At 47.8% G+C, this 25,640-nt stretch overlaps 1 protein-coding gene and 2 long non-coding RNA genes across 4 annotated transcripts; 2 read left to right on the top strand and 1 right to left on the bottom strand.

Annotated features, from left to right (window-relative positions):
- The first annotated feature begins 256 nt into the window (after positions 1-256).
- LOC122390737 lies at positions 257-25,236 on the top strand. 2 transcript variants are annotated; one of them, XM_043383960.1, is made up of 13 exons: positions 257-775; positions 2,293-2,397; positions 2,678-2,812; positions 2,990-3,154; positions 3,438-3,643; positions 4,007-4,213; positions 4,428-4,557; positions 5,560-5,726; positions 5,842-6,262; positions 6,472-6,672; positions 6,871-7,041; positions 24,122-24,284; positions 24,527-25,236. In XM_043383960.1, exons 1-13 carry the CDS (start codon positions 671-673, stop codon positions 24,667-24,669), a joined length of 2,319 nt encoding a protein of 772 aa, XP_043239895.1. In that variant the 5' UTR covers positions 257-670; the 3' UTR covers positions 24,670-25,236. The 2 variants fall into 2 exon arrangements, with proteins under 2 accessions (XP_043239895.1, XP_043239897.1); XM_043383962.1 differs by having other exon boundaries at positions 468-775; positions 2,652-2,812.
- Positions 12,267-14,708, top strand: LOC122390740. The gene is made up of 3 exons (XR_006258214.1): positions 12,267-12,406; positions 13,386-13,459; positions 14,397-14,708. It is a non-coding gene; the product is annotated as an uncharacterized LOC122390740 (long non-coding RNA).
- Positions 15,612-21,070, bottom strand: LOC122390739. The gene is made up of 4 exons (XR_006258213.1): positions 20,798-21,070; positions 19,554-19,717; positions 19,130-19,207; positions 15,612-16,703 (listed from the first exon to the last, which is right to left on the bottom strand). It is a non-coding gene; the product is annotated as an uncharacterized LOC122390739 (long non-coding RNA).
- Positions 25,237-25,640: the final 404 nt, after the last annotated feature.

Genomic DNA, 25,640 nt, shown 5'->3' with positions numbered 1-25,640 from the left:
GTGCAATCCTATTTTGCATCTCAGAAAGAAGAAGCATAATTCCTGTCTGACCATTGTAAAATAGGCGTTTTGTGTAACAAAATAATTTAATAATCTAATAAAATAAGAACGGCTCGCGTTGCGATTATCAATGACTTTTAGAGTCCTAAAAAGAGCTAAAATGTTAAATAAATCAAAATATGCCTTCTCGAATTATATATCATCTAAGAAATACAATACGCGATATTAGGGCAGCCCCTATGGAATTTCGTTTACAGTTGGAAGAATTTAGGATGAAATATGCCGGTAAGGGAATGCGTGTCTCTTGATGGCTATTGTAGGTCCTCCAGCCATGAAGCCATTTCGCACAAGTCTCTTCACAATTCAGACAATGCGAAAGTAACGTCCCATCTGGAAGCTTCATCCACCAAATGCACGTGAACATCCTCGATCAGAGACATAACAGAAGCCAGACAGAAACTGCAACGGCTGCAACCGCTGCAAGGCAGAAAGACAATGCACCCGTTTAAGATGAGCGCGAACCGAGCGGTCTCGATAGATTGAGGAAGGTGCAATGTTCATGCAATGTGGATGATTTTCTCAAAAGCGGATTACAATATTATGTTTTTTTAAAGCTAAATTAAACGGTTTAAGGAAAGTTTCATAAGTCAAATACTGTTCGCAAAACAACATGGCTGAAGGACAAAAGTCGCCGCCGAAGACAGGTAATGAAAAGCAACTATGCAAACGGGAAGACTTTACTGGATCTCTTGTCAAAATGACTCCAAAGGAAATGGTAAGAAAATTCATTTTTATGTTAACCGTTTACGCGTTGGAATGCGTGTCGCGAAAGGAGCGCTAGTCCTTACCGAATCTGGGGTGCGGTTTTTATCAACAGCTACTCCAAATACATACATACGTGGGGTGAATGAAAAGTTTTGAGCCTAACACAGTTACAGGTGACGCAGGTTAATGAAAATTTGGTCACACATTTTGCCACTATTTTTAGGTGTGATCACCAAGTTTTGAAGTTCTAGTCCTTTTCGTTTCGTTTTTAGAGCCCGTTAAAGTGAATAAGATTACGCGTTCGGTGAAAAGGGAGAAAATCGAGAACCGAACTTTTATAAAGTAGGTATTGCGATTTCAAAGCCATGCCTTCATCTGAAATTAAAAAGGACCTGAAGTTAAACTTATTGGTTGTGGCCCATCATATGGCGCTGTTAAGGTTTGAGCTGCTAATTTCAAGCAGGGCAGGAACAGCGTCCAAAATGAACAAATATCAAATACGCCGTAGAATGTGACAAAATCCGAAAACATTGACCCTGCTCTAGGGGTGTGGATGCTGGATCCAAGACTGTGAGCTCATCAGATAGCGATAAGAATGGACATCTCCCAGGAGCAAGCAGGCGACATTCTTACCAATGGGCATGACATGAGAAAGGTCTCTGCTCATTGGGCCTCTCCGCTTTTTGCTGCAGAGCACGACGAGAGATGTGTTATGACATTTGGCGCTAGTTGAAGCAGATTCTGAGAATTCAAAGTCACTTTTCGCTACTGATGATTAACTGTGGGTGTTTCACTTCAATCCAGCATGGGAAGAACAGTGGAGTCAGTGAAAGAACGTCTCTACTCTAATTTCAAAAATTAAATGTCAGAGTCACAACAAGGATGAAAGTGTTCCGTAATTCGGAAAATAAATGAGATGTCTTGCAAGTGCACTTTTTTAAAGGGTCTTACTGTAATTGGGCATTACTAGGATGAACCACTGATACACCTTTGTTAGAAAATCAGGAAGATCAGAGTGGCAATGCTGACAAAATTGGTCGTGTTTCACCAGGACAATAAATCAGGGTATTTTTCACTGATTGCAATGTAAACAATCAATTACTGAGCCTTCCAATGTATCCCAAATTTAATCGTTTAACCAGCATTGGCATCCTTAGGGTGTCAATTTCTTTCTAAACCTAAAGAAAAAACTGACTGGATGACGCATCACAAAAACATAATGACGTCATTGACACCGCGAGCACTTACCCAAAATAGCATGATTCAAGGCGCTAAAAAAGTGAGGAAAAAAGTGCTAGGACTTCACAATTCGGTTTCCATCCATACCAGTAGTGGCAAAATATGTAACCAAAGTTTCATTGAGCTGCGACACCTGTAACATGTTAGGCTCAAAACTTTTCATTCACCCTACGTATTTACGCTTATGCATGTAAGTGTATAAATGCAATAAATTTAACTCCAAAACATAGTGAAATGCTCATCGGCGATAGTTTGCCTCACATCCTCGTTGTCCGACTGGTTGGGCAGAGACTGCTGAAGAGACCACCGCGGGTGTTTAGCGAACAGTTCGAGGCTTACGTGGCGAGAGAAACAGAACGATGCGCCAATGCTACCAGCGAGGAGAAATTCCAGGTCAGTCCAAGGCCACCTAAAGGTCAGTTTCATATTGCCAACTGGGATGCAGATGTCAGAAACCTAGCTGGGAATTGACATTGTCTTATCCATTGAGCTCTTACTTTTTAGACGTCTTGAGATAGTTGGCATTGGCTTGGAATACATCAACGATCCCTTCGAATGTTTAACCCTAACAAAATCTTTTCAATTCACTTTACTACCATGCAATCTCGCACATCCGTCCCTGATACCATCGAGCTGATCGTGTCTAGTACCCTCTCGGTCACCCGTATTGCAGATTCATCGGGAGGTGTTTCAGTACACCATCGAACAGTTCGGGGAGCACCGTCAGGTGCTCTGCGACATCAAGATGCAGTACGACAACGCGGTGAAGCGCCGGGACGAAACCATCCACCAACTGCAGGAAACCAACGTAAGACCATTGGTATATCACAGGAAATTGTTCAATAAAAGGCGGCTGAAATGCGACAAAACAGAGGAATAGATTCGGTATTCCTGCTGGTCGTTGCCCAAGAATGGCATCCCATTCTCGCACCCGACCAAAGCCTCATCATTCGATAAACATTCACACTCTGCGTCGGTGTTTCAGCGCCACCTGGTCACCGAGGCGGAGCTGCACGCGCGCCGGCTGAAGTCGGCCCAGGTCACCGCTCAGAAGGAGGTGGAGACGCTGAAGCTGACCCAGGCGCAGATGCGGCACCAGATGGCGCTACTCACCGACCAGAAACAGAAGATAGCCAAAGAACTGGAGGAGGTCGGTGCAAACACCGGCATGGGGGCATCGGTAGATCATGCGCTATCTACATAGTGGCGTGATATAGGGCTAAAGTAGCAATAACGGCGAGTTTATGGCTTGATTTTGGAACCCTCTAAGTTGGAGCAACAACGTACCTATGATGCTCGCTCAGTCTTTTAAACGGTATCTTGAGTTAAACACGATTTCTTCACGGAACTGATCAATGTGTAGAAATTAAACCCTGAAGGACGATGTTGCAGAATTGGCTGTCCATCACAATCACGCGCCCTATGCGCCGCAGGTGCGCGAGGCGCTGTTCGTCGAGCGGCGTCGGTACCGGGAGGAGCACGAGGCCCACCAGATGGCCCAGAGCGACCTCACCGAGCTGACACAGCGGTACGACAACCTGCTGAAGCGGCTCAACAGCCGTCCGCCGCCCAGCGACACGAAGGCCACCTCCAACGCCGACGACCCCATTGTGCTGCGCGTGGCGCTCAACAAGTGTCGGTACGGACAGGGCGGGGCCGGGCGAGGGTTTGGAGAGAGTAGGTTGCCTGGATCTGCCAGAGATGGCTTGGATCGATAGGTGCTGGCAGTACAAACGTCTGAAACGATACGCAAACACGGTGTGGATATTCGACACAGTTCACTAGCGAGTATTCCAGTTCTCTGACAGTCGTCATGTCGCTCTACACCGACGGTCTGTAAGCCTTTCTTCGTCAATGTAGTTTGATTGGTTGGAAGGATCACTCTGGGCCCGAACACCCGCCAGTTGGAACTTGTTGAGTAGCCACCCAAACCCGCCGCCTGGCGACATTTCACCCGAGCCCGATTTAGCGATAACTTCAGATGATCTGGCATGTGCCTCAGCGAGGAGCTCTCTGCCGTATCGGCTCGGCTGGTCGTCATGGAAACCAGCTACACGGAGGTGGTGCCGCTGCGCGAGCTGAAGCTGGCACGCGCCGAGACGGAGCAGGTTCGAGCAGAGGGCGAGGAGCGGCTGGCGGCGCTACAGCAGGTGCTTCAGCAGGAGCGGGAGACAGAGGTGTTCCGGACGCCGCGACCCGACTGGAACAGGTCAGCTTCGGGCCCCAGAACAGACTTTACATTGGTGTCCATTTGATACAATTCCGTCGATTAATTGTCTTCGTTCGGCTTGAAATCTTGAAGTTGTTTCGGGATGAGAAAGTAGCTTGAAAGATACAGCGGACGCTAAAAAAGTTCCAACATTGCCTCTCGCTTATGTCAGCAACCATGGCTCCTCTCTGACACTGACCCTCTCCGTGGACAGAGCGGCGGCGTACGTGCCCGGAGGGGAGACAGAGTGGGGCCCGCTGAGGGCCAGCCTGCCCAGCTGTGACGTCATGCAGGTGCTGCTGGACCAGCTGTCGGCACCCGGACCGGACACTTTCACTGGACTGGTGAGTACCAGAGGACCATTGACCAGCTGTCTGTGGACGAATCGGACACGCTCGCTGGACTGGTAAGTCCTTAGGTAAGTCTCGATACCAGAGACATATGGCCAGCTGTCTGCGCCCGGACCGGACAAGTTCGCTGGACTGATGGCTAGTGAGTTCCGGAGCATGGATATCGCTGTCGACGTCTGGACCGAACACGAGTTCGGTCCTGGCCCTGAACTGGTACATACGTTCCGGTGGATACTGGATACTCGAAAGGCAATGAGCGAGAACGGTGATATTGAGTGCTCGAGGTACTAATAACACACTTCAAAGGCTGTGTAGGCCAGTTGTGCCGAATGAAGCTGCCGCGAAGCAAAGGTAATTCATATCCGCGAACAAACAGTACATATGGTAGCTGGATAGTGAAAACCAACTCTATTGCCGGGAGCATGGAGGCAAATTCAGAGTCGGACGAGCGTTCACAAAGCAGGAAAGTTGCCAAGGGAGTTCGTTGTAAACGAGTGGTGGAATGTGCCGTGCTCTCAGCTGGCACGGTCGTATGCAAATTAGCACTGGTATGACTTCCACCACAGGGAAGCTTTAGCAGTACGGCGAACAATTAATTAGGTCGGTACTTTGAAGTATTTTCATGCAAACTTCAATGCGTTCCAACGTCCGGGATTTGAGCTTTTACGAAAGCCATCTGATGGTATCCCGTAACGAGGATCAAACAGGTATCCAACAAAGAGTAGATATATTGAAAATCGTGTAATTTCCGGGGCTCCGATTAACGTGCAATCGCCTATCGAACACTATTTTCTTACAGACTGGTGCTGCATTGTTTTACCCCGAATGACTAATAAACGTCTGCTATTATAAGTCCAATTATCACAAAACGAACGCCAATTATTTAGTTTGATGAATAAAGCTCGTAAAGTGTGACGGTGCAACTGCAGTCTGCAGAGTGTAGGATTCATCCGCTTCAAAGGCCCTGTGTTGCTGGCATATTTCTGCGTGCCACAGGGAACCGAATCGGAGCTCATCCCGCCATTCCTGAAGTGGCAGGGTGAAGTACGGAACCTGAGAATAACCCGGCGACAAGTCGTGCATATCATATGCGACATCATGGAATGCAAGGAGAACAACGAAGATCCATTTCAGAGTTTCTTCATCCTCTACTTTAAGGAAAGGTAAGCGACCTCCTTGCTGTCGCAAATTTATACTTCTTTGCTTTAGTGGAGTTTCAGGTAGAAGTAGCCGGATAATGAGCCGCTCATTGCTCTAACGTTTTACCGCATCCGACAGGTTCCCGTTCTCGTGGACTGAGTGGATCTACAGCTTCCACTACGCGCTGGAGCGTCTCACCGCCGACGACCCGCAGCACCTGCTGCTAGGCCTGGTGGACGGTGCCGGTACCGGGCCACACACGGACACAGGAACCCCGGCAGAGGAGCCTGTCGGGGCCCCGCCGCCGCCGCAGCCGGCACAGGCACCGCCGCCGCCGCCGCCGCCGCCGCCGCGGCCCCAGCCGGGCTCCGGCGCTCCGCGTCCGAGCGTGGCCGTGGCTCAGGGCCGGCCGTCCATCCCAGCCGGCGGCGCCGGCTCCGTGGCCGAGAAGTTACAGCAGATGCTGGAGCAGCGCCAGGCGCGGCTGTCGGTGTCCTCCGGTCCCTCGGAGAGGTCGGCAGGCACCCCGGCCACGGCCCCGCCCAGCGGCCAGACCCAGGTCAGCTCGCGACGGCAGTCCGCGTCATCCAGACGGGGCATCATGTTGATCTTCATGTTTTTTTTTTTTTTGATACGACACAATCGACTGTGTATTTTCGTGTCCTCGCCAAAATTGGAATGACGTCACACCATATCATTAAGAATACGCTAAAACTGAGCATCATGTTTTTGTTTTTAGAAGCATGACACGGTGCTCTGACCGAACAGGTGGACAGTTCTGGTGCCGACACGCGCGGTGCCTCGGCGCCCGCCACCCAGCCGCCCGTGCCTCCCGAGCAGCAGAACAGACGAATTCAGCTGTTCTGGAACATTCTGTACGGGAAGCAGCACGAGTCCGTGTACACGCGGAACCGGAACGCCCTCCTGCAGCTGCGTAAAGAGTTCTCCGTGGCCGACGCCGACAAACAGGTTTGTGATGCCGCCGTGTCAGATGACTTGACGGACGCTTCTTTCTAGCCAATGCTGTAAACATTCGAGCAATGCCTGTCCAGCAGTGCAACAGAAGGATAATTTATCGTTTTCATATTCATCTGAAAACTTTCATCTTTTGCTACTGCCTCCTAAACGCACCACAATCTGCACCACTGACACGTCTGTTGCCCGCAGGGGACCGTTCTGTACGACTCGCTCGGTCGGATCATCTCGGAGGCGTACTTCAGCATCAAGACAGACGAGGAGATCCAGCGGCTGGTGCTGGCGGCGGCGTTCGGGCGCACGGAGCTCGAGCCCGGTCACGTGCCGCCCGTCACCAACGTCAACTACGCCCGCTTTCTGGATGTGAGTCACGCCGCAGGCCGCCAAATACGATTAGCCGTCCGTCGTCGCCACAGCCGGTCGGGCGACTGGGTGTTTGTGTTGTGGGACAGGAACGATAGACGCGATAAATAATACGGAGACGTTTCCAAAGAAGACGGCGATAGCGAGGCTAAATGCATATCATATCATGCACAGATATTGTACAGGGACCCGCAGTTGCTTCTGTACACACTAGTATTTCAGCGTATTCTTGGCCTGTGACACCGTTGGAGGCGAATTGGGAAATGATTGTGTGCTTATTTAAACCACCATCTGAAGGGCTTTAAACTGATGTGCTGCTCTCCTAATTCAGTGAACTTTTTATGGCTATACCAGCAAAACATTGTTTTCAGCGCTTTTTCCTGCCCCATTCCTTCTGAAACCTGGAACCGCTTATTCCATTTGCTCCTGCCATCTGACGACGGTCGTGCTGACTACTAGTTCCGGCGCTAGTTACTGCTCCAGTTTTGCACCCGGCACAAATTCAGGCGGCACCGTGGCTCGACCAGTGAGGGTCGGACCGAGCCGACTGCCTGGGGCGCGGTTAAATCGGAAGCCCTGCTGGGGAAGGGGACGGGAGTGAGGGGGAGGGGAGGAGGTGGTCACGTGACCCGTCCAAGCTCGCAGACGACCTGTCCCGCGCCCAGCCATGTTCCGTGATCCGAAATGGCACGAGAGCTGTGGAATGCCTGGAGGAGACGCTTCGAAAGCGAAGTTCAGTAGCACTAATTTACCATATTGTGTGGAGATAAATGAATATTATCTTAATGCAGAAAAAATTGTATGCCTAAGCTGTATAAGCTGTATCTTTTTAAAAGCAGTAAATAGGATTATTTTTAGGGAATTATAGGTTTCGTATACACAGTGAATTGTGTTACATTAAGCCGTTTCGCTCTTATGGTTAGTGGTTACTAACTGAAGATTTATCCTTTTTTTCTCACAGGGAATGACAATACAATAACAATACGAATAAAACCAGACGTTTCGCACAAAAAAGTGCCTCCGCCAGTGGCAAGAAATAAGTAATTAGGCATACATGTTTTCTTTCGATAAAATCGACGAAGTAGTTATCTTTATTTTTTAAGATATATTTTCAACAGTTTTTTAAGCACATCATGAAGCTTATAAACATTTGTGTATTTTATCGGCAACCCGGCTGGCCAGACCGAGACGGTGCCGCATATAGTTCTCATCGATGTTAAACCTACATATATACTTATTTTTCTCCACTGACGAAGGCACGTTGTTGTCCGAAACGTTTAGTTTTATTCGCATTGTTTTTATATTGTCATTGTCCGTGAGAAAAATATACTCATGTGGACTGGTCTCAGTTCATGTAGAAATTGTTGCACATTCATCAACACAGATAAAATGAATATTAACCCTCACCACACATATAAGTAGAGGTAAGTAGACCGCACCCCCTGTTTTTCACCAATAAATCGCGGCAAAGCGAAGGATTGCGACGATTCTTTGGTGCCCTGGAGTTAATCAATTTTACAACTTCCCGGAAAATTAAATAGCCTTTATCATTTTTGCATCTTGTCTGAGAATTTTATATCCCTGAATCAAATTACCTTTAACCTGTGATTATTTTTCTCAAGATCATGTCAGGCCAGAATAGCAATTGAAAGTCAGCGCACATCTACTGTGTGTTTCCATAGTCGTTTCGTGATTAGCAACGTGACAACATGTGAAATATACTATCTTATGTTTGTCTCATTGATTGTTGTGGGTGTCAAGGTCACATGAAACTCAGGTTAACCCTCGCCCGCACATGCCATTTTCCCATCCTAGAACGCACATGGGGGGGGGGTTGCCACCCCCCGCGCCGTTTCGTTCCTGTTGGAGATAGAGCTTAGCGGTAAAGACCAAAAAGATTTTTTTGGGAAGAGACGAATCCAATGATACCCAATTTTACCTTCTCAGGTCAGTCATTGACCTTCCAGGTCAGGTCAAACTAAAAAATGTTGCTGTTTTGGGTCACCGCTGGATATCAAGTGCGCTGCGTATCATATACCGATGACGATGCCGTTTTCTGGTGCCAAGCCAGCTAGAACCTCTTTGTCACACTACCCGACCAGATTTTTGCTGCTGAGGTCATTTCAGGTCAAGTTAGGTCAAGGTCAGTTATATGTGTTTGTATGTCTGTGTGTGTCTGTGTGTATACTGATATGTGCACCGATTGTTTTTGTGTCCATATTACATGAAATCATGATCTGAGAAGCTTTTACCAAAAATGCAGGCAAAAAAAATTCACAAAAAAGTAAATTCAGCTTGCCTAAAACGCAATTATCTTAGATGACCTAGGTTGACCTTGACCCTGACCTTGACCCCTGTACATCGTCGAACAACATGTTCCATGATAGGTGGGGGGTAAGACTGGCAAAAAAGGCCGAAATCAAGGTGTCAATAGCTCACAAGGCCCATGGCAAACGCAAGATGTTGAGAATTGGCCATTTGGGTCATGACATGACCTGACAAACAAGGTCATATCTTCGAAACCAAAAATCACAGAAACTTGAAATTTTCAGTGGACATCAAGAAAGGATAGAGGAGCAGCTATACCAAAAATCAGCTCTCTACCTCTAAAAATGTTGAGTGCAGAGCAGAAAGACTACCTGGGGGGTGGGGGGTGGGGGTGGCAACCCCCCCCCCATGTGCGGGCGAGGGTTAAGGTCATTTACTTGAAATGATCTCGGTTAACTTCCTTAAATTTACACCTTTTTACTGTGTTTTTTTTAGGAAGTGTTGGTTTGAAATGAAGCACCAATTTTAGCATTTGAAAACTAGGCATACTTAGGTATCAGCTATAGTGCCTATTTAATATGTTGCAAGGCTGTAAGTGCTGGCTAACATTCTATGGATAGCCGGCAGAACGCCTAATGGGTGACCTGGCGTGACCCGTCCTACCCCAATTGCTTTGATACATCATCTTTGATCAAAGCAAGTGCAAATTCGGAGTCAGAAGCAAGCCAAGTCCCAGCAAACTTCACTTGTAGAAATTCTAGCAGGACCCAATTTTCCGTGCTTTTGGATTATTAACCTGATCTGGGAGGTCAACCAGTGACCTAGGATCTCAGCATTGACCAGGACATAAAAATACTTGGCTTTCTCTGGTCAGCGATGAACAGGACCCTCAAATCATCGGATTTCTCTCGTCACGAGCAGTTCGCTCTTTTTTTATTTTTCAGCGAAGCTCTGGCTCTTTTTATCAAGGGCCGAATGGCTGAGAGTTTCTACGCCCCTCCGCTACATGTAAGACGCTGAAAAGAAATGCCTAAATGGGTGAGGGTAAAATATCGATTGGTTTTTATGTGCCGAAGCCCGAAGCACTTTAATTTACTTCGATAGCAGTTTTTAAGACCAACGAGCTCGAATACTATAACTTCTTGAACAATGTAAGCACCACATAAAATGAATCGTGAGAGAAGCGGCTCAAGATTAAAGGAAAAGTGCCACCTTCTTGAAATATGAAGATATCGTTGGTTTTTATTTTGACATTATTATTTTCCATTTTCTTTTCAAAACCGGTGCCAGAAGTGCATAATTCGCTAAAAAGTATTTCAAACTATTTAACATATTGGTACTATGTTTATACTCTCTACCCAAGGCTATAGAACTCCAGGTAAGGACACCAGCCGTTTGACCTTGAACGCCGCCGGCCGGCCGATGACGTCATTGGAGGCAAGCCGGCTCGGCGACACAAGGCGAATGCATAACGGAGGGGCGTTGGAACGTTGCGGGAGCCGGGGAGATATTTTAATGTGGTTGCATACCACTCAGTCCCAGCGGATAAAAACAACACCTAAGAAATCACCATTGTTTTGTTGATGGATCTACAGACTGCATTCTTTTAAACCTCGATGCATCATAGGCCTGGATGGTGCGTACATTCGTGGAACGATCACCCCGTCCAACGTTCGTGGTCGAAGCTGTCTATGTATCTAAAGACACCAAGACGGGTGCAATAACGGCGATACGATCCCGTCTCTGGCGAATCTAGAGGGGTCGTAAGGACCCAGGCCGAATCTGACCGTCTATTTTTAGGGAAACTGGGTGGGTGAATTGACAACCGATGGCTTAAGAGATGATAAGGCATCCCGTCGTCGATTGTTATTTGACAGACAACACATGTTGTACTGGGCGTATGAGCATCAGAGGTAATGCCTGAACGTAGGCAAGCATAATTGGTCTGTCTTTCTGTTTAGGAATATAAAATGATAATGGAGATCATTGAGGATATGATCTCTACATTACGGGAATTCACTAATTACTACGGCCCATAGGGGCACCGCCGGAGCTGTTGTTTTGCCATCGGTCCCAGGCCACTCCAGGGAGCTGCAGTACCCGGCGGCCAAAGCGGCCACCTCGTCGACTCGCATGTCCTGTGGGATTCCGTGATGCTTTAGTGCTGCTTCACCCACAGAAGCACGGGCATAGCAGTAGGATGTGGGCTAGGTGTCTCTCCACCTCTTCATTGAAAGAACAACGTATACAGCGCCTGGTCCCGCCGAAGCTTGGTATCAACCGTGACTTATTCACAACCGGCGGATCCAGGAAGCGGTCTTGGACACTGCAGGGGCTTACCCCAAAAAGGTTTCTCGGAATTAATTTAAAAAACTCGGATTTCGATTCCTTGCGCACTGCTGTGCAGTGTGATTAACCAGCATTTCCTCAGAAAAGTTGTGAAGTTTTCTTTTATTCTCGAAAAGCTATTTCGGACGCTGCCCTGGTTGTGGGGGAAGACATTTGCCCCAAATGCCTTCCCCTGAATCCGCCAGTGGGTTGCCCCACTCCGAGCTTGACTAAAAACGTCTTCAAACCTCACCAGAAACCGATGGTAAGGTGAATTTAAATCCAATAACTCATCTCTGTCTGCCCGCCTAAATATACCTACTACACATGGTACGGCACCCGGCCCTGTCGGAGCTGTAAGCCTTTCGTGATATTTTCGGCTTTCCCCATCCCAAGCTCGATTAGAAACGTTCTCCTTCCCCACCCGATTGCTGATGTCAATCAACTTCAATACCTCATCTCTGTCTGCCCGACCATAACCCATTCATTGCACACCGTTCAGCGCCCGGCCCCGCCAGAAGTATCCTAGCGCGCTGAGCAGTTGCCTCCAGCCGCGTCATCGCGAGGCCCCGCGCGGCCCATAAATGAATACATTGTGCGAATAGCCGTGTCGCCCCCCTGTCTCTACCGCAGCTACTGTATGATGTCATAGCAATGACGTCACACTCAAGCCAATCAGCCTTGAGGAGGATAGACTCGTCGGACTGTAGCGGTTGTAAACAACTTGTCGCCCCGTGTGTCTGCCCGTGGCGCTAGTTATCTGTCGAAGGTAAGGGTGAAAGATGGATATAATGGCCATGGAACGCTATTTTAGGATTATTGGTGAATAGCAAGAATATAGTTTTGGTGGTTTGAAATTGTTTGTCCTCAGTGATTGGCTTGATTCTCATTTTGCGGCATAAGCGGCTGTTTGGTTACATTGCATTTTTTATGATTGTGTAATTATTATGATGTTCCTCCAAAGTAGGCATCACATATCAATCTCAAAGGCAGATCATCTTCTTTTCATGCCTATAATTTTCTTCAAGAATATTAATAAAAAATATTCCATTTACCCCTGCCTATCATATATCCCATGGAGCTGCTGGTGGAAGTAGGCATGCAATGTGACCTAGCATTGGCGATGTGGTTAATTAGCTTTAAAGTACTATGGAATGCTAAAGGTCATCATTTAGAATGGTTTTCAAAACATTCCACTAGGAAATATTCATTGAAACCTGAAAATTACTTACAAAATGTAAATGTATAGCCACGTCTCAAGAGCATTCAGCCGTCTTCTCAGTAAATATATAATGAAACATAATCTTACCTGACCTAGCCTTACCTACAACCTACAACGTACGGCATTGGTAAAGCTGGCATCACTGTCAGCGTATATTAGTTTGGTAGGTTGTGGGTAGGTAGGTTGCAGGTCAGTAGGTAAGGTTAGGTTAGGTTAGATTGTTTTTAAGATTCCTTTTATCTACACATTTACCGGTTAGCGCTGACGGTGACACCAGCTTTACCGATACCCAACCTACCACCTACAACCTACAACCTAAAACCTACATTCAATGGTGGCAGGTGGTGATAATTGTTATACCTATATGATAATACTGGAGATAAATACCATACAGATTAGCTGGTATCCATGACACACTTTCTTAAGAAGAAGGTCTTCTATTAAATCATGTCTATTTTATAGGAATGAAATGATTTTTGTTGTAGTCACATTCCCTACTCTGACCATCATGTCTGATTATTTCCAGTTACCACTGACAATGCCCAAAACAAGAACAACAAAGGCCCAAAGGTGGCTGTTTGGTAGTGCGCAAAGCTGCTGGTAAGTGGCATCAAAGGATAGGATGTTGTTGTTGTTATGGGTTAGGGCGTGTAGCAACTTGGCTCTTGCGTCCAACATCAAAGGATAGGATGTGCTTTGTTATTTCCAGGCACGTAGCCAGGATTTTGCTCAGGGGGGGGGGGGTCACAGGTTGTGGCCTAGTGTTGTACCCCCCTCCAAAAAAGGAAAATTTCTCTGATTAGGCCCACTATTTTGGGGGTGTGTCACAGCTGTTTTTATTTAAAAAAAAAATCGCCATCACCGAGGGGGGAAGGGGCACGAGGGCATGGCTCCCGTGCCCCTCCCCCCTCCTTGGTTACGTCCCTGGTTATTTCTGAGAGTTTGGATATCACAAAGCTTTAGATATAAATTAGAATGTAATAAGAAGCTTTCAGCATTGCACCTTTCCAGACACTGATAATTCATTTGCCTTTATTGTTTCAAAAGTCAATTTTCAACACAAAAAAAGTTGAAATTATTAACTCAAATAATTGCAAATATATACTTTGGTAATTTGCCTTTCGCATCACTATCAACAAAATAATCAAGGGTGACTAAATATGAAATGTTCCTGCATGATCTTCATCGTGAACAATTGTCAAGGTATGATGTTTGCGTGTTGAAATGTTATAAAGAACTTATGTCATAAAAACACAACTTGTAAAATTGTGTCTTTCCATATTATTCTGCAAGTAAGCCTTGGAAGGAAGAGACACTATTCCGTCCTACAGAAGCCATTTAGAAATGTGTGACATGTTCACTTTGAGTCAGTCGGTGCCCGGACCTCAGTCGGCTGTATGACCGTCTCCTCGTCCTCTTTTGTCGGCTCCGCCCCGTGCTGTTCTATAAGGGTGTCTGACCCGCTGCCGCTATCCCCACTGTGAGGTCTGACCCGCCGCGCGCTGTCACCACTGTCGGCCCTCTGTGTGCGCGGCAGGTGGTGGTGGACGTCTCTGCCCTGACGCGCGGCGTGCGTCTGCTCAGTGTGGAGGTGCCGCTGACAGCGGTGCCGGCCGGACCGGCTGCCTCTCCGGCGGCCGACATTGAGCGCGGCACGTGTCCGCCGCCGTTCGGGCCGCTGCAGCTGCTGCAGTCGGCGGCGCAGCTGTCCGTCTCCGTGTCGCTGGCCGTGCCGCTGGACCTGCTGCCGCGGCCGGCGCCGGCGCGCTGCGCCTACGGCCGCCTGCTGGCCGTCGTCTCGCAGCGCGGCCTGCAGCGCAGCGGCGTGCTGCAGCTCATCCAGCAGCTCAACGAGCCGCCCAGCCCGGCGGCGGCCGAGGGCGCCGCGCCGCGCCGGCCCGGCGACGTCAGCACACCTGGCATCAGCGGCTTCTGCCTGGCCGACCGTCAGCTGCACCTGCTGTTCGCCGAGGGGCGCGCCGACGCCGAGCTGGAACAGACGGCGGCCGCGCCGCGCGCTCTGCCGCGCCGCGACGCTCGACTCTGCCACCACTCGGGCCTACTGTTACGCCGTCCGCGCCATCAGAGAGTGCTTCCGCACGCAGTGGCTGTCGGAAAATGAACCTGCTTCCCAACGAGGCCGGCCTGCAACAACTGCTGGCCGGCTGTTGGCCGAAAAAACGCCTTCAACCGGATGTCAGTTGTCAAATCAACGCGTATTAATGCATTCAATAGGATGGGCTTACGTAAAGCTGTAGAATTGCAAATATATAATGGCACTGTTTTTGATCCGTTCGGTATGCATTGGTATCATATGATCTCTCATTCACAGACGATCAGCTGCGAAGACCCAGATCCGTAGTAGAGGGCTCATCGAGTCCGGGTCCAGCTCCCCGTACTTCCTCCACTTTGGAAACACCGCAGCGCAGATCACAGTTATACATAATATTTAGTTTTCATTCACTTCATAACCGAAGGTTGTTTGATAGGTGATATGCTGCTTGAGTTGCACCCCGGTATATCAATACGAAGCTTCCGTCCCTGCCACATACCAGTGAAGGAGGCGGCGGCGGCGGCGGCCGGGGCCGGGCTGCCCTGCCCACCGACACAGTCTGTGAAATGCCCCAACAACCTTTAAAATTCAACAGGCTTCATAAATGTTTTTTTGCACCATATTTTCTCGCGTATATGAAAGCTCTAAAATGTACAATATTCCTTTCAGCCACAAGCGATATAAAAGCTCTACAAAACGTCATGTCTCTGTGTGCAAGAAAGACACATATATTGTGTATAATCGAGCGTACATGATCTGCAGCGCTGCGGAGGGCTGCTCGGTTGCCGCTTTTTACCAGTCGGCTCTAGGTCGGACATATGGGTAAACAAAATGGAATAGTAATATTAAACAATGCTACCTGCTGATGCTACTGGGCCTCTCATTGGTGAAGAACTGGCAGCCAGCCAGCGTGTTTTTGTGAGAACTGTTTTAACAGCAGCAACCGAACGGCTCTCGGGCCAGCGACCAGTGAGCGTAGACAGCACAGCGCTCCGTTAGGCATCGGCGGGCAAGCACGCATTAGCTGTGGACGGACCGGCCGCCTGAACATATTTGTCGGTATCGAAAGTATCGTGAACCAAATGACTGCTAGCGAAAAAAGGACTGCCTCTCGTATCCATGAAAACATGTGTTCTACAAAAGTACATAATTGCTTAGTTGTCGCCAATCACTCATTGCACCATGGCGTCAGTGTGGGGCCGCGCCCCGAATCATCTCAATCGCCAGGCAAAGCATCTCAATCGACAGGCACATGGTAGTCCAGCTACGAATCCGAGCCGCGGCATCCCGTCTATGTATCTACATTACACCACAATCGAACACTGTCGGGCCACCCGAGACAGCAGTCTCCAATGTAACATCAAAACCCGCCACTCGTCTAATATCAGAAAAATGAGCATTGAGTACCTACCGAATATCGACTACAGAAGATTACAATGGGGTGCAGATCTAGCAAGAGTGTCGCGGTTCGTCTCGGCACGGCTTACAGGCCGCCGAGCCCGCGCAGGTGACCGCCAGCTCCACCTGTTCCACCTCCGGCGCGGAAGCTCGATCACAAGACTGACCTCAGTCGGCGCTCTGTGTTCGGCACAGGGCGACCGGGTCAGGAGCGGGCCGCTGCCGCCAGGGCCGCGGCCACCAGCCACGCGGCAGCGCCCGCGCACCGGCCGCCACCACCCGCTCAGCCCAGATGCGCGCCACGGCGTCATTGGGGCTTCCCTGAGCAGGATCGAACCAGAGCTGCATGCACGGCTCCGTATCCGCCGTGAACTTCCACGAGTGATCCCACACCTGAAAAAGGCGCACGGTTTGCGTCACAACTCGGCTCACTTTCACAGTCCACGCACCGGCAGCAATTAAGGGCTACTTAGATAGTGTGCTAATAGAGCGCAATCACTTAGCTTAATCCATATAGTCAACCATGAATTGTTAATTACGAGCGAGCGAGCGAAGCGAAGTCTTTTCAATATCACGGAAAAAGCTCAGTATGAGCGGCCCGACCCGGCCCGGCCTGTAACGCTTTTGAGAGGCTTATATCTCAGCAACCGCTGCACAGTGGGGATTTTTCCGATCTAGCGCCTATTAATTCAAAAAATATTTTTTGGATTTTGGTTTATTTTTTGTGTCAGTAGGGCTAAGAAATGTCTGAATTTTTCATATATGGCATTGTTTTATCTGTATGTCCACAGCAAAACTAGGAAAAATGCGCCCAAAGTTCACACTCATGCGTGATTACTCAATGGGCTCAGCAAGGCCCGAAAGTATAGCTCAATTTCATTGTCCTGTCCTGTTGGTTTTAATCTTGCGAGGTCTTAAAGTTGCATATCGTCTGAAAGGCACCTTTATTAGGAATGGAATGGCAAACAGAAAGTATGCCACAACCTTACTAAGGTCACAAAAATGCCCTTTACCAAAAAACCCTTACAGACACCATATTGAAGGAATGGTATTCTAAATAAATGTAGGAAATCAACAATGTCCTCCACACTTTTCCACTCCGAAATATATCCTATCGAATTCGCCACTTTCTTCTGCACAAGACAACGCCTAGTTTGGCTGCCGGAACTTGCCTGAACACGGAATATTCACAACACCCCACTCGAGGAGCGCTAGGGCAAACAGCACGATATAGGTATGTTTCGGACATAGGCGAATAATTTTACTTCGTGATTTATATGATGCATATTTTCTGAGACACATTCATTAGGAATAGGATGACAAGCGTAAATTATACATACCGTAACCTAATTAACCATCGCACTTGTGGGGAGGGGGAGGGGGAAGGGGTCGGATAAAACCCAATGGTTTTCCGCAAATTACTCGCGCAAAAAGCGGCCGATCGCGCCGAAACTTTCGGTACCCTCGAGATCATCAATTTTACATCTAACCTAAAAATTTCATGACTCTGACCCAACTGACCTTTGACCTGTGGCATATTTCTCGAGACCATGTTTGGCCGGAATCGCGATTCGGCGTATGCCAGCTCACATTATCCGCGGCTTCCAGTCTTTTTGTGGTTTTAAACGTTCAAATATGTGAAATGATGTTGGTGCCATGCATAATGGTGGGTGTCAAGGTCACGTGAAGGTCAAGTCAAGGCCATTGACCTTTTGATGACCTTGGTTCACTTTTTCGAGTTTTACTTGTTTCTAGGGTAGTCTTTGGTGCTGATTTCGATTTTAGCAGCCATTTGAATATTTACGAAGTAGTTCTAGTGCCTTCGTTCCATGTTACGAAGCTATCAGTAGTAGGTGACACTTCTATGGATGGCCGGCAGGACGCCTACTAATTGATCTAACATGACCTGACCCGACCTGGCCTAAATGCATAAAGACATCGTCTGTGATCAAAACTAACATGACATTCGTGATCAGCACCCCAAAATACCCCGTAACACCCTAACTTTGCGAAGATTCAAGAGGTCTCGATTTCCCAACTTTAGTTAGGTCATTAAACTGACTTGGAAAGTCAGCTTATGACCTTGGACTTTGAAATTGGATATATTCGGCCTAATGTCGTCATAGGCAGCACGCTTGACTTTTCCGCGAAGCTCTAGCTTGATCAGGGGCCAAACGGCTGAGCGGGGGGTCCAATTGAACCCCCTATATATGTTGATTATGCACATTTACAGGTAAAATTCTCACCAGGACACACCAGCCAACATCTGTGCACAATCTGGCTACAATTCTACCTATGGTTTGCCCCCTACGAATAAATACGTGCTAGATCGGAAAAATCCCCACTGTGCGCTGGACCGATTGGCCTGCGGTCTTTTTTTTTTGTTGGCTAGCACTATTCCCTCTACCCCGTAATTGACTACTCTTGATACATTACAGGGACCGTCGTGGCACGTGCCACGTGAAAAGTCAAGGGTGTTATTTGTCAAAAGTTGCAAAAGAAGTGATTTTGAGAGGCTCATCTCAGCAGCCGCTTGGGCGGTCTTGCGGTAAATTTTGTAGGGTAGCTGCACCCCTTCAACCAAAGGTCGGATGCTCTTGATCTATGTGAGTGACCCCCACTGCACGTGCAAAATGCAAAAAGAAGAGGTGCCGAATTTGTTCCCATTTCAATAACTCTGTAATTACTGGGGCGATTTAGCTGAAACTTGGCATACAGGTAGGCAGTAGGCACCCACCAGGCAATGCATTCCCATATGTTGCGGTTAGGGTGCTACTGCTTGTGTATTATGTGTAAAATAAAGGACGCTTGAATCTTACCTGAGTGATGTCCATTTCTTGATCACTTTCATCTGTGGGTGACCGAGCAGCGACAGCAACCCAAGGCGTATACGGAATCTGTAAAAAATCAGCACACCGTTACCACATGTTTTAATAAAACTTACCTATAGGGAGGTAGCATAAAATACAGATCAAAACAATAACATACAAACATACAGATATTCGGTTAGGTTGAAATGGCTAAAAAATATAGAAAATAAGGGCAAGGTACTAGGGCTGTAAAGCTGTAAGGGCTCGGTACTAGTAATAATTTTTGGCTAAAAATATCACAAATAAAGACTCTGCACTAAAGCTGTAATGTCTGGTACTAGGAATAACTTTAGAGTGAAGTGTTACAAAAACAATATTCAAAGTCTTTTGATAACTTTGCAGGCATTTTCATCACTTTTAAAAAATAACTTACATTCTGATCCGGCACAGCACTGTTCTTTAGACGCAAACGTTTTTGACTGTGCTTATCATGGTGCGCACTTCTTGTTAAGTTTAAGTGGTCATGTGGTCTTGGCTCATTGGTCATGCCACACACCCTCATCCACTTTTCTCTGTACTTCTTTTTTTAGCGGGAACCTAAAAGTAAAAAAGGGTCAACACATGCTTAGTCCATGCAACACATACTCTGTGTATTAAGCTGAATAGCTCCACTGAGCCCAGTTTCACCAAGTGCGGTAAACTTAATTTTGGGGTAGTTTTTGTAGTTAAGTAGTGGGGTAGTTTGGTAGTTTACCCCAAATTGAGTTTACCGCACTTGGTGAAACTGGGCTCTGGTGAGTTTCCTTTTCTTGTCAGCACATAAGTGAAAGAAAACTGTGTAGACAAGAGATGAACCAAACCCCCATGGAAAGGTAGGTGTTACCACAACCAGGAAATGGGATTTGAAGGGCTGGATAAATGTGTCTGAGTTCTGCCTTTCAGCAGACTGGAAAACATCCATACACTACGCCGGATGCCCGTGAGCCCCTCATGCGCCAAAATTTGAAGCAAGCAATTTTGAGCTGAAATTCCAGTGCATGATTTCCACTGAAAGTTGGGTGCCTGTTTGCACCAAAATTAAGCCACTTTTACATAAAGCACATGTGCATATCTACCGACCAAGGCTATATCAACCAGACAGATCGTTCCGGGGCCTCGGAGTCAGACGCTCTTCCCTTTCTGAGCGTCTGAATTAGTTAATGTTCCCATGTAAACCCAATACCACAATTTGTGTGGCACACTGTAGAATCTTAAGGTGAAACAAGGCCCAGGCCGGAAGTTCCGACTCTCTTCAGACCTGCCAGCGCCCGCAGGGCAAGTCTGCTGCTAGATTGACCACAGCGTGTCAAAAAATTCGGTGACAGCCATTTGCATAAACATTATGCGCCATGCGGTCACCCTGCGCCTAAAAATTCAGCTGCCACCATGCGCTGAATTTGACGCATGCAAAATTATGCTGGATGTGCGATGAAATTTTCGGGGCAACGCCGCAATCACGCCACTTCGCATGACATATTCGGCATAACTTGCGTTTTTTTATCCAGTCTGGCATTTCAGTTGTGAAAGCCTGAACAGTTCAAAAGGGTTTGCTAATCCAGGGGAGAGTTCTGTGAAAACAAAAGTAATAGAAGAGCCATTGCAATAAATAAGAATTTAGGTACCTACCTAGGTACTTACTTGTGCACAGTCACACGCATATCAGTCCCGACCCGACGTAGGTCGTTTGCTCCGCGGATCACGCACTTCTTCATCGTTATTACTTATTATAGGTATTTGTTCGAACAAAAATGCCCTGATTTCGGATCAGAGCCACGGTATAAAATATGGTATACTGCCTTGCGTAAGATAAAAATGCATTTTAGCAATTGGCTACCAAACGAGATGTCATCTGTTCAGGGCATAGCATAGGTTTACTTTCATAGACCTCATGAAAGTAGCTCATGAAACTCATCACCAATCAGCGCGACGGATTTTTAGATTCGATTGCGGATGTTCATCCGCCGGCCGATTGCCAGAACAGACAACGAAAAATAATGCAACTGCTCGTGGTCTGCTCGCTAGTACAGGGATCCGTGCCTGATCAGTACTGCTGCAAGCTGATTGGTTAAAAACCAAAGCCTCGCCGCGGGTGGCTGTATTGTCGGATAAGAACGCATTCCTGGGATAAGAACGCATTCCTGGCATATTTTCTTTTAAAATTGCCGATAACTACGAATGGAGGCCGAAATCGGCCGTAAGGAGGTAGACAGAGAGGTTTTCGGACACGGGCTACAAGATGGCTATCTCAGTTTCAATCCCCATGTTAAAGGTGGCCCTTTTCCTTTAAGGAGCTATGAGACACTTAATAAAAAACGGCATAGATTAGAAACTGCACCTAACTTGCACTGGTTTTTAAACCTTTTCGTTGCAGACTGGTAGATTAAATTTTAGGATTGATTTCAGCTGATGCTCAAATGTAGCTATTCATTCGTTCATTCATGCGACCATCCAATTCCATTCATAAAAGAAGCCAGTGACAAAATTGTTCATTTTAGATAAGTGTGAAATACAAACTCAAGAAAAGTTTAATGATACGGCAAATTTGACAGCTTTTATAATGAACAGACAAATAACTTTAACAAATCAAAGTTGAGAGCCCCAAATGGGGAGAGTGAGGTAAGATGAGCCAAGGGGCAAGTTTAGCCACCCCATGTTTCTCAGCTCCTATGGCGCTAATTGACTTGAGCTTCCATGTGCCGTACGCTTACGATGTTGCAGTCTTTCACGTGAGACGGCAACGTTCTCACGCTCAGCACCCGGTAACATGTGGTATCGCCCCTGATAACTAAGACATGTTTTGCCTTTAAAATGAGATGGTTGTTATTTGCGGTGCATGGTTATTTTCCTTAGCGGGTGTCATTAATCGAAAATGGCCACGGGTGGGGCAAGATGAGCCATTTTCACCTGGGGGAAGATGAGCCGGATAAGCCATTGTTGTCTCCGCTGTCGAAAACCAAACTGAGCTGCGCTTGTTTCTGCTGAATAAAAATGGTAGGAAATTGTTTTTCTTTGTTGATTACACAAGTTGTAAGTAATTTGCAGATTATCTGAAGGATAAAATGATTTCTTCCGTGATAGAAAACTTGACGAGTTATTGAAGGCTTAAAACAGTCACTTTTTGATGGAGGAATTTTTTTTTGCCATAAGTATGTATGCTATGGAGTAAATAAAAGAGCCCACTCTTCGCCGCGCCCGGGAAAAGAAGAGGTTCGCTTTTTCTATCCATGCTCAACTTTCCCCACCACGTGTCTCAACTTACCCCGCCCATGGGGTAAGATGAGCAGCATGCAAAATGATTTTTGACGTAGCCTTTTCAGTACAAAAATAAGCGGTATGAAACATTTCTGGCCACCATTACATGCGCAAATGACCACTCTGTCCGTCCAACCCGTAAACGCAGAAAAATGATCAGTAAGTTAGCCTGTAGCTTACGAAAAACAAAAAGCGGCTCAACTTACCTCATTCTCCCCTACGTAACACAATTGAGGGCATTTTTTAGGCCATCACAGTATTTGTCAACAATTGTTGTTTGGAGGACTGGGGAGTGTGGTTACCGGCTCAAAAACTGTCCCCACCCCCAAAAAAAGAAAGAAAACGAAACCGATCATCCGCGAAAAGAACTATTGAGCTCGAACCAAGGTGACGAATCGATTTATAGGTATGCAGGATGACTAACGATGCCACTTTTTGACTTCTTGTGTCAAATAACTTCCATCATCTCAGGATAGCACGTCATATTTGACATTTTGCAACAAACGTATACTATTTGGCGCGACTAGCCTCATAAATGTTCTGAAACTAAAACCATTTCTTCACAATTAACTTGGACCACGTCATCCCAGCTTATGCACGACAAAAATAGAATAATGCTTCAGGATCACTGGCCTGAATTCCAATGCTTAAAGTTTACTCAAAACCGGTGTGACTGAGGCACTCTTCGCTACATCTCGTGACGGCCACCATTGTGTTGCATTTTTTCGGTAAGCTATAAGTTAATAAGGAAAGGATTGGTGAGTGAGTTGAAAACAGCCCTCACCCTCCACCCCCCCCCCCTCCTTCTTCTGGAAACATAAGTAACCGAAAGATCTGGCGATGGTTTATCCACCTCCTCTGCTGCCGCGCTGCGAGGCCTCGATTCGTTCGGTATGTGGCTTCCTGAGCGGTCCTCCCCGGAGGCAAGGTGAAAGGTCATGGCCTGTATCAGAAATTTATACGTTGCTGAATATGTTTTATAGTTCTTCCAAGGCCTTGGACACCGTTTTATTATATCGGATAAGCATTGCACTTTCTTGTCAATCAATACATTTAAAGAAAACTTGATCATAATCTTATACTGCGGCAATTGTAGTTCTGCTTACGGTTGCCTCTTTATGATACGGGCCACCACCACCTCCACTGCGCTGGAGCTCTGGCGTTCTACCCCTCCCCGCTACGGACCGGCCCTCGGGCTAGGTGTGTTAGTACTGAGCGCAAACCTGTAGTAGTCACGTGACTTTCATTCACGTAGCGGGAACGGAAGCTATAGGCGATACCAAGGACGGGCTCTGGGGAGGCAACCGGCGCGGAAAAATAGCACGATTGTAGTTTTGGAAGAATATCTGTTGCGGTAAGAGGAATTATACAAAGTATACGTCCTAGGAGCAAACATGTGTTATTCCTCCATACTTTGCGCTACATTTCCTTTCTCCAATGGCCAGCACTTAGCAAATAATAGCGCAATTCTAAATTGGTAATATATGTGTACAGTAGCAACTGCGGGTCCCTGTACCACTGCACTGGGTTCTTTTATACGTGCCGAATGGCAATGATGAAAATAAGAAGCGTAGGTAGTTGATGTTCAAAGGCAAAACTTCGATGTTCTCAGGAATGAAGGCCCCAAAATCATGGGCTTCCGAAATAATAGTCGCCCGATAATGTATTGCATGACTACTCTTCGTGACAACACGCTCGCTCATTTCCCAGATGTGCCGCGAGACGGACAGCGCGTTCCTGCAGGAGTTCTACCAGCAGATGGACAGAGCCAGCGCCGTGTACATCGACCAGCTGACGGAGCTGCTGAACGACGGCGACGTCATTCAGAAGAGCATCCTCACGCAGGCGGTCACCACCCTGACGCCGGACATCGGTACGAACTACGAAACTCGATCAGTTTATACTCAGCTTGCCGACATGCTTCTTGCTAGCTAACATACTTCTTCGAATTATTCATAGTTCTTGGCTCAAGGCTCTTGCTTCATGCACTGATGCAGAAAAAGCAGGTAAATGGCAAAGCCGATTAGTGCTGTAAGCTATTTACCGTGGCATGCAGTTAGTGCTGGCTGTACATATTATGGCTGATGCGTGCTGTATGTTTCCCGGTGCCGACAGCGGATGCCGAGCTGCAGCGGATCTGCGCCTGGGTGTGTCCCGCCGACGGGCAGGCCCTGTCGCTGGAAGAGTGCATCGACCGACTCAAAGGGCTGCCGCTGCCACCCGAGAGAACAGCCGCCGCCGGAGACGACGCCGTCTAAGGCGGCGGAACGGGCGAAACCGAGCGACGACAGGCCGGTGACACCACCGTCTGAGGCAGCGAAACGGACCAAACAGGAGACGGCAGGTGGCGGGGCGGAGCGAAGATACCTTGGACCTTAGAAGATACTGTCTGAGGCGGCGGAGCGGGAGACGACGCCGTGTGGGGCGGTGGAGCGGGCGACAACACCTGCTGAGGCAGGGGGATGGGCGATGGGCATCAGAGGCACCGCTGCTCGACTGCAAAAGCGCTGTATGTAGAAGGCGGATAAGTACAGGAAACGGTGCCTCGCTCCGTCACGCCAGGGGTTTAATGGGACGGCAAAATGATCATAGAATCAGATGGTCGATACTCGATACCTTGCTTTCCGTCTTGGGGGAGGGGAGGGGGTGTTTAGTGTTTCGTGGTTAGGTACTGACCTCAAATAATATCTAAACTCGTATGTGCGTGCAAGACGGCGCAGATACCGAGCTGCACATGCGAATCTATGAATGCATTTATGTATCTGAGTGAATATGTGTGAGGCGATACGAGCGAAATAAATGCATGTGTTTATAGGCATAAGCCATGATGAGCCATGCTGACCAGTCAGGACTGCGGAGTCGGAGTCGGAATCAGTCGGAGTCGATAGATTTGACCGAGTCGAAGTCGGAATCAATTTTGTAAGCCAGAGTCGGAGCCGGAGCAGGAGTCACGGGAAATCCATCGACTCTGCAGACCTGCCAGGGCTGCGGAGTTGAAGTCAGAGTTGGGGGCAGTCGGAGTTGACATTCCTGCCTGGAGTCAGAGTCGGCTGCCGACCGATAGCACAGTCAGCATATCAATATTGCGGACTGACGGGAGCGGCAACACATCCCGGCCCCCGGGGCTGGAAAGGAAACGTCCAAAAGACACGCCTTCCGATAAAATGCGCTGTAGCAGCTCCGACTAGGCCGTCAACATACACCAGTCGCCAGTCGGCTAAGGAGACAG

This window comes from Amphibalanus amphitrite, unplaced genomic scaffold (assembly GCF_019059575.1).
Source record: "Amphibalanus amphitrite isolate SeventyFive unplaced genomic scaffold, NRLGWU_Aamphi_draft 000407F_arrow, whole genome shotgun sequence".
Classification (NCBI taxonomy): domain Eukaryota; kingdom Metazoa; phylum Arthropoda; class Thecostraca; order Balanomorpha; family Balanidae; genus Amphibalanus; species Amphibalanus amphitrite.
The sequence above is the reverse complement of the archived record's forward strand: the minus strand, read 5'-3'. Positions and strand labels throughout refer to the sequence as shown.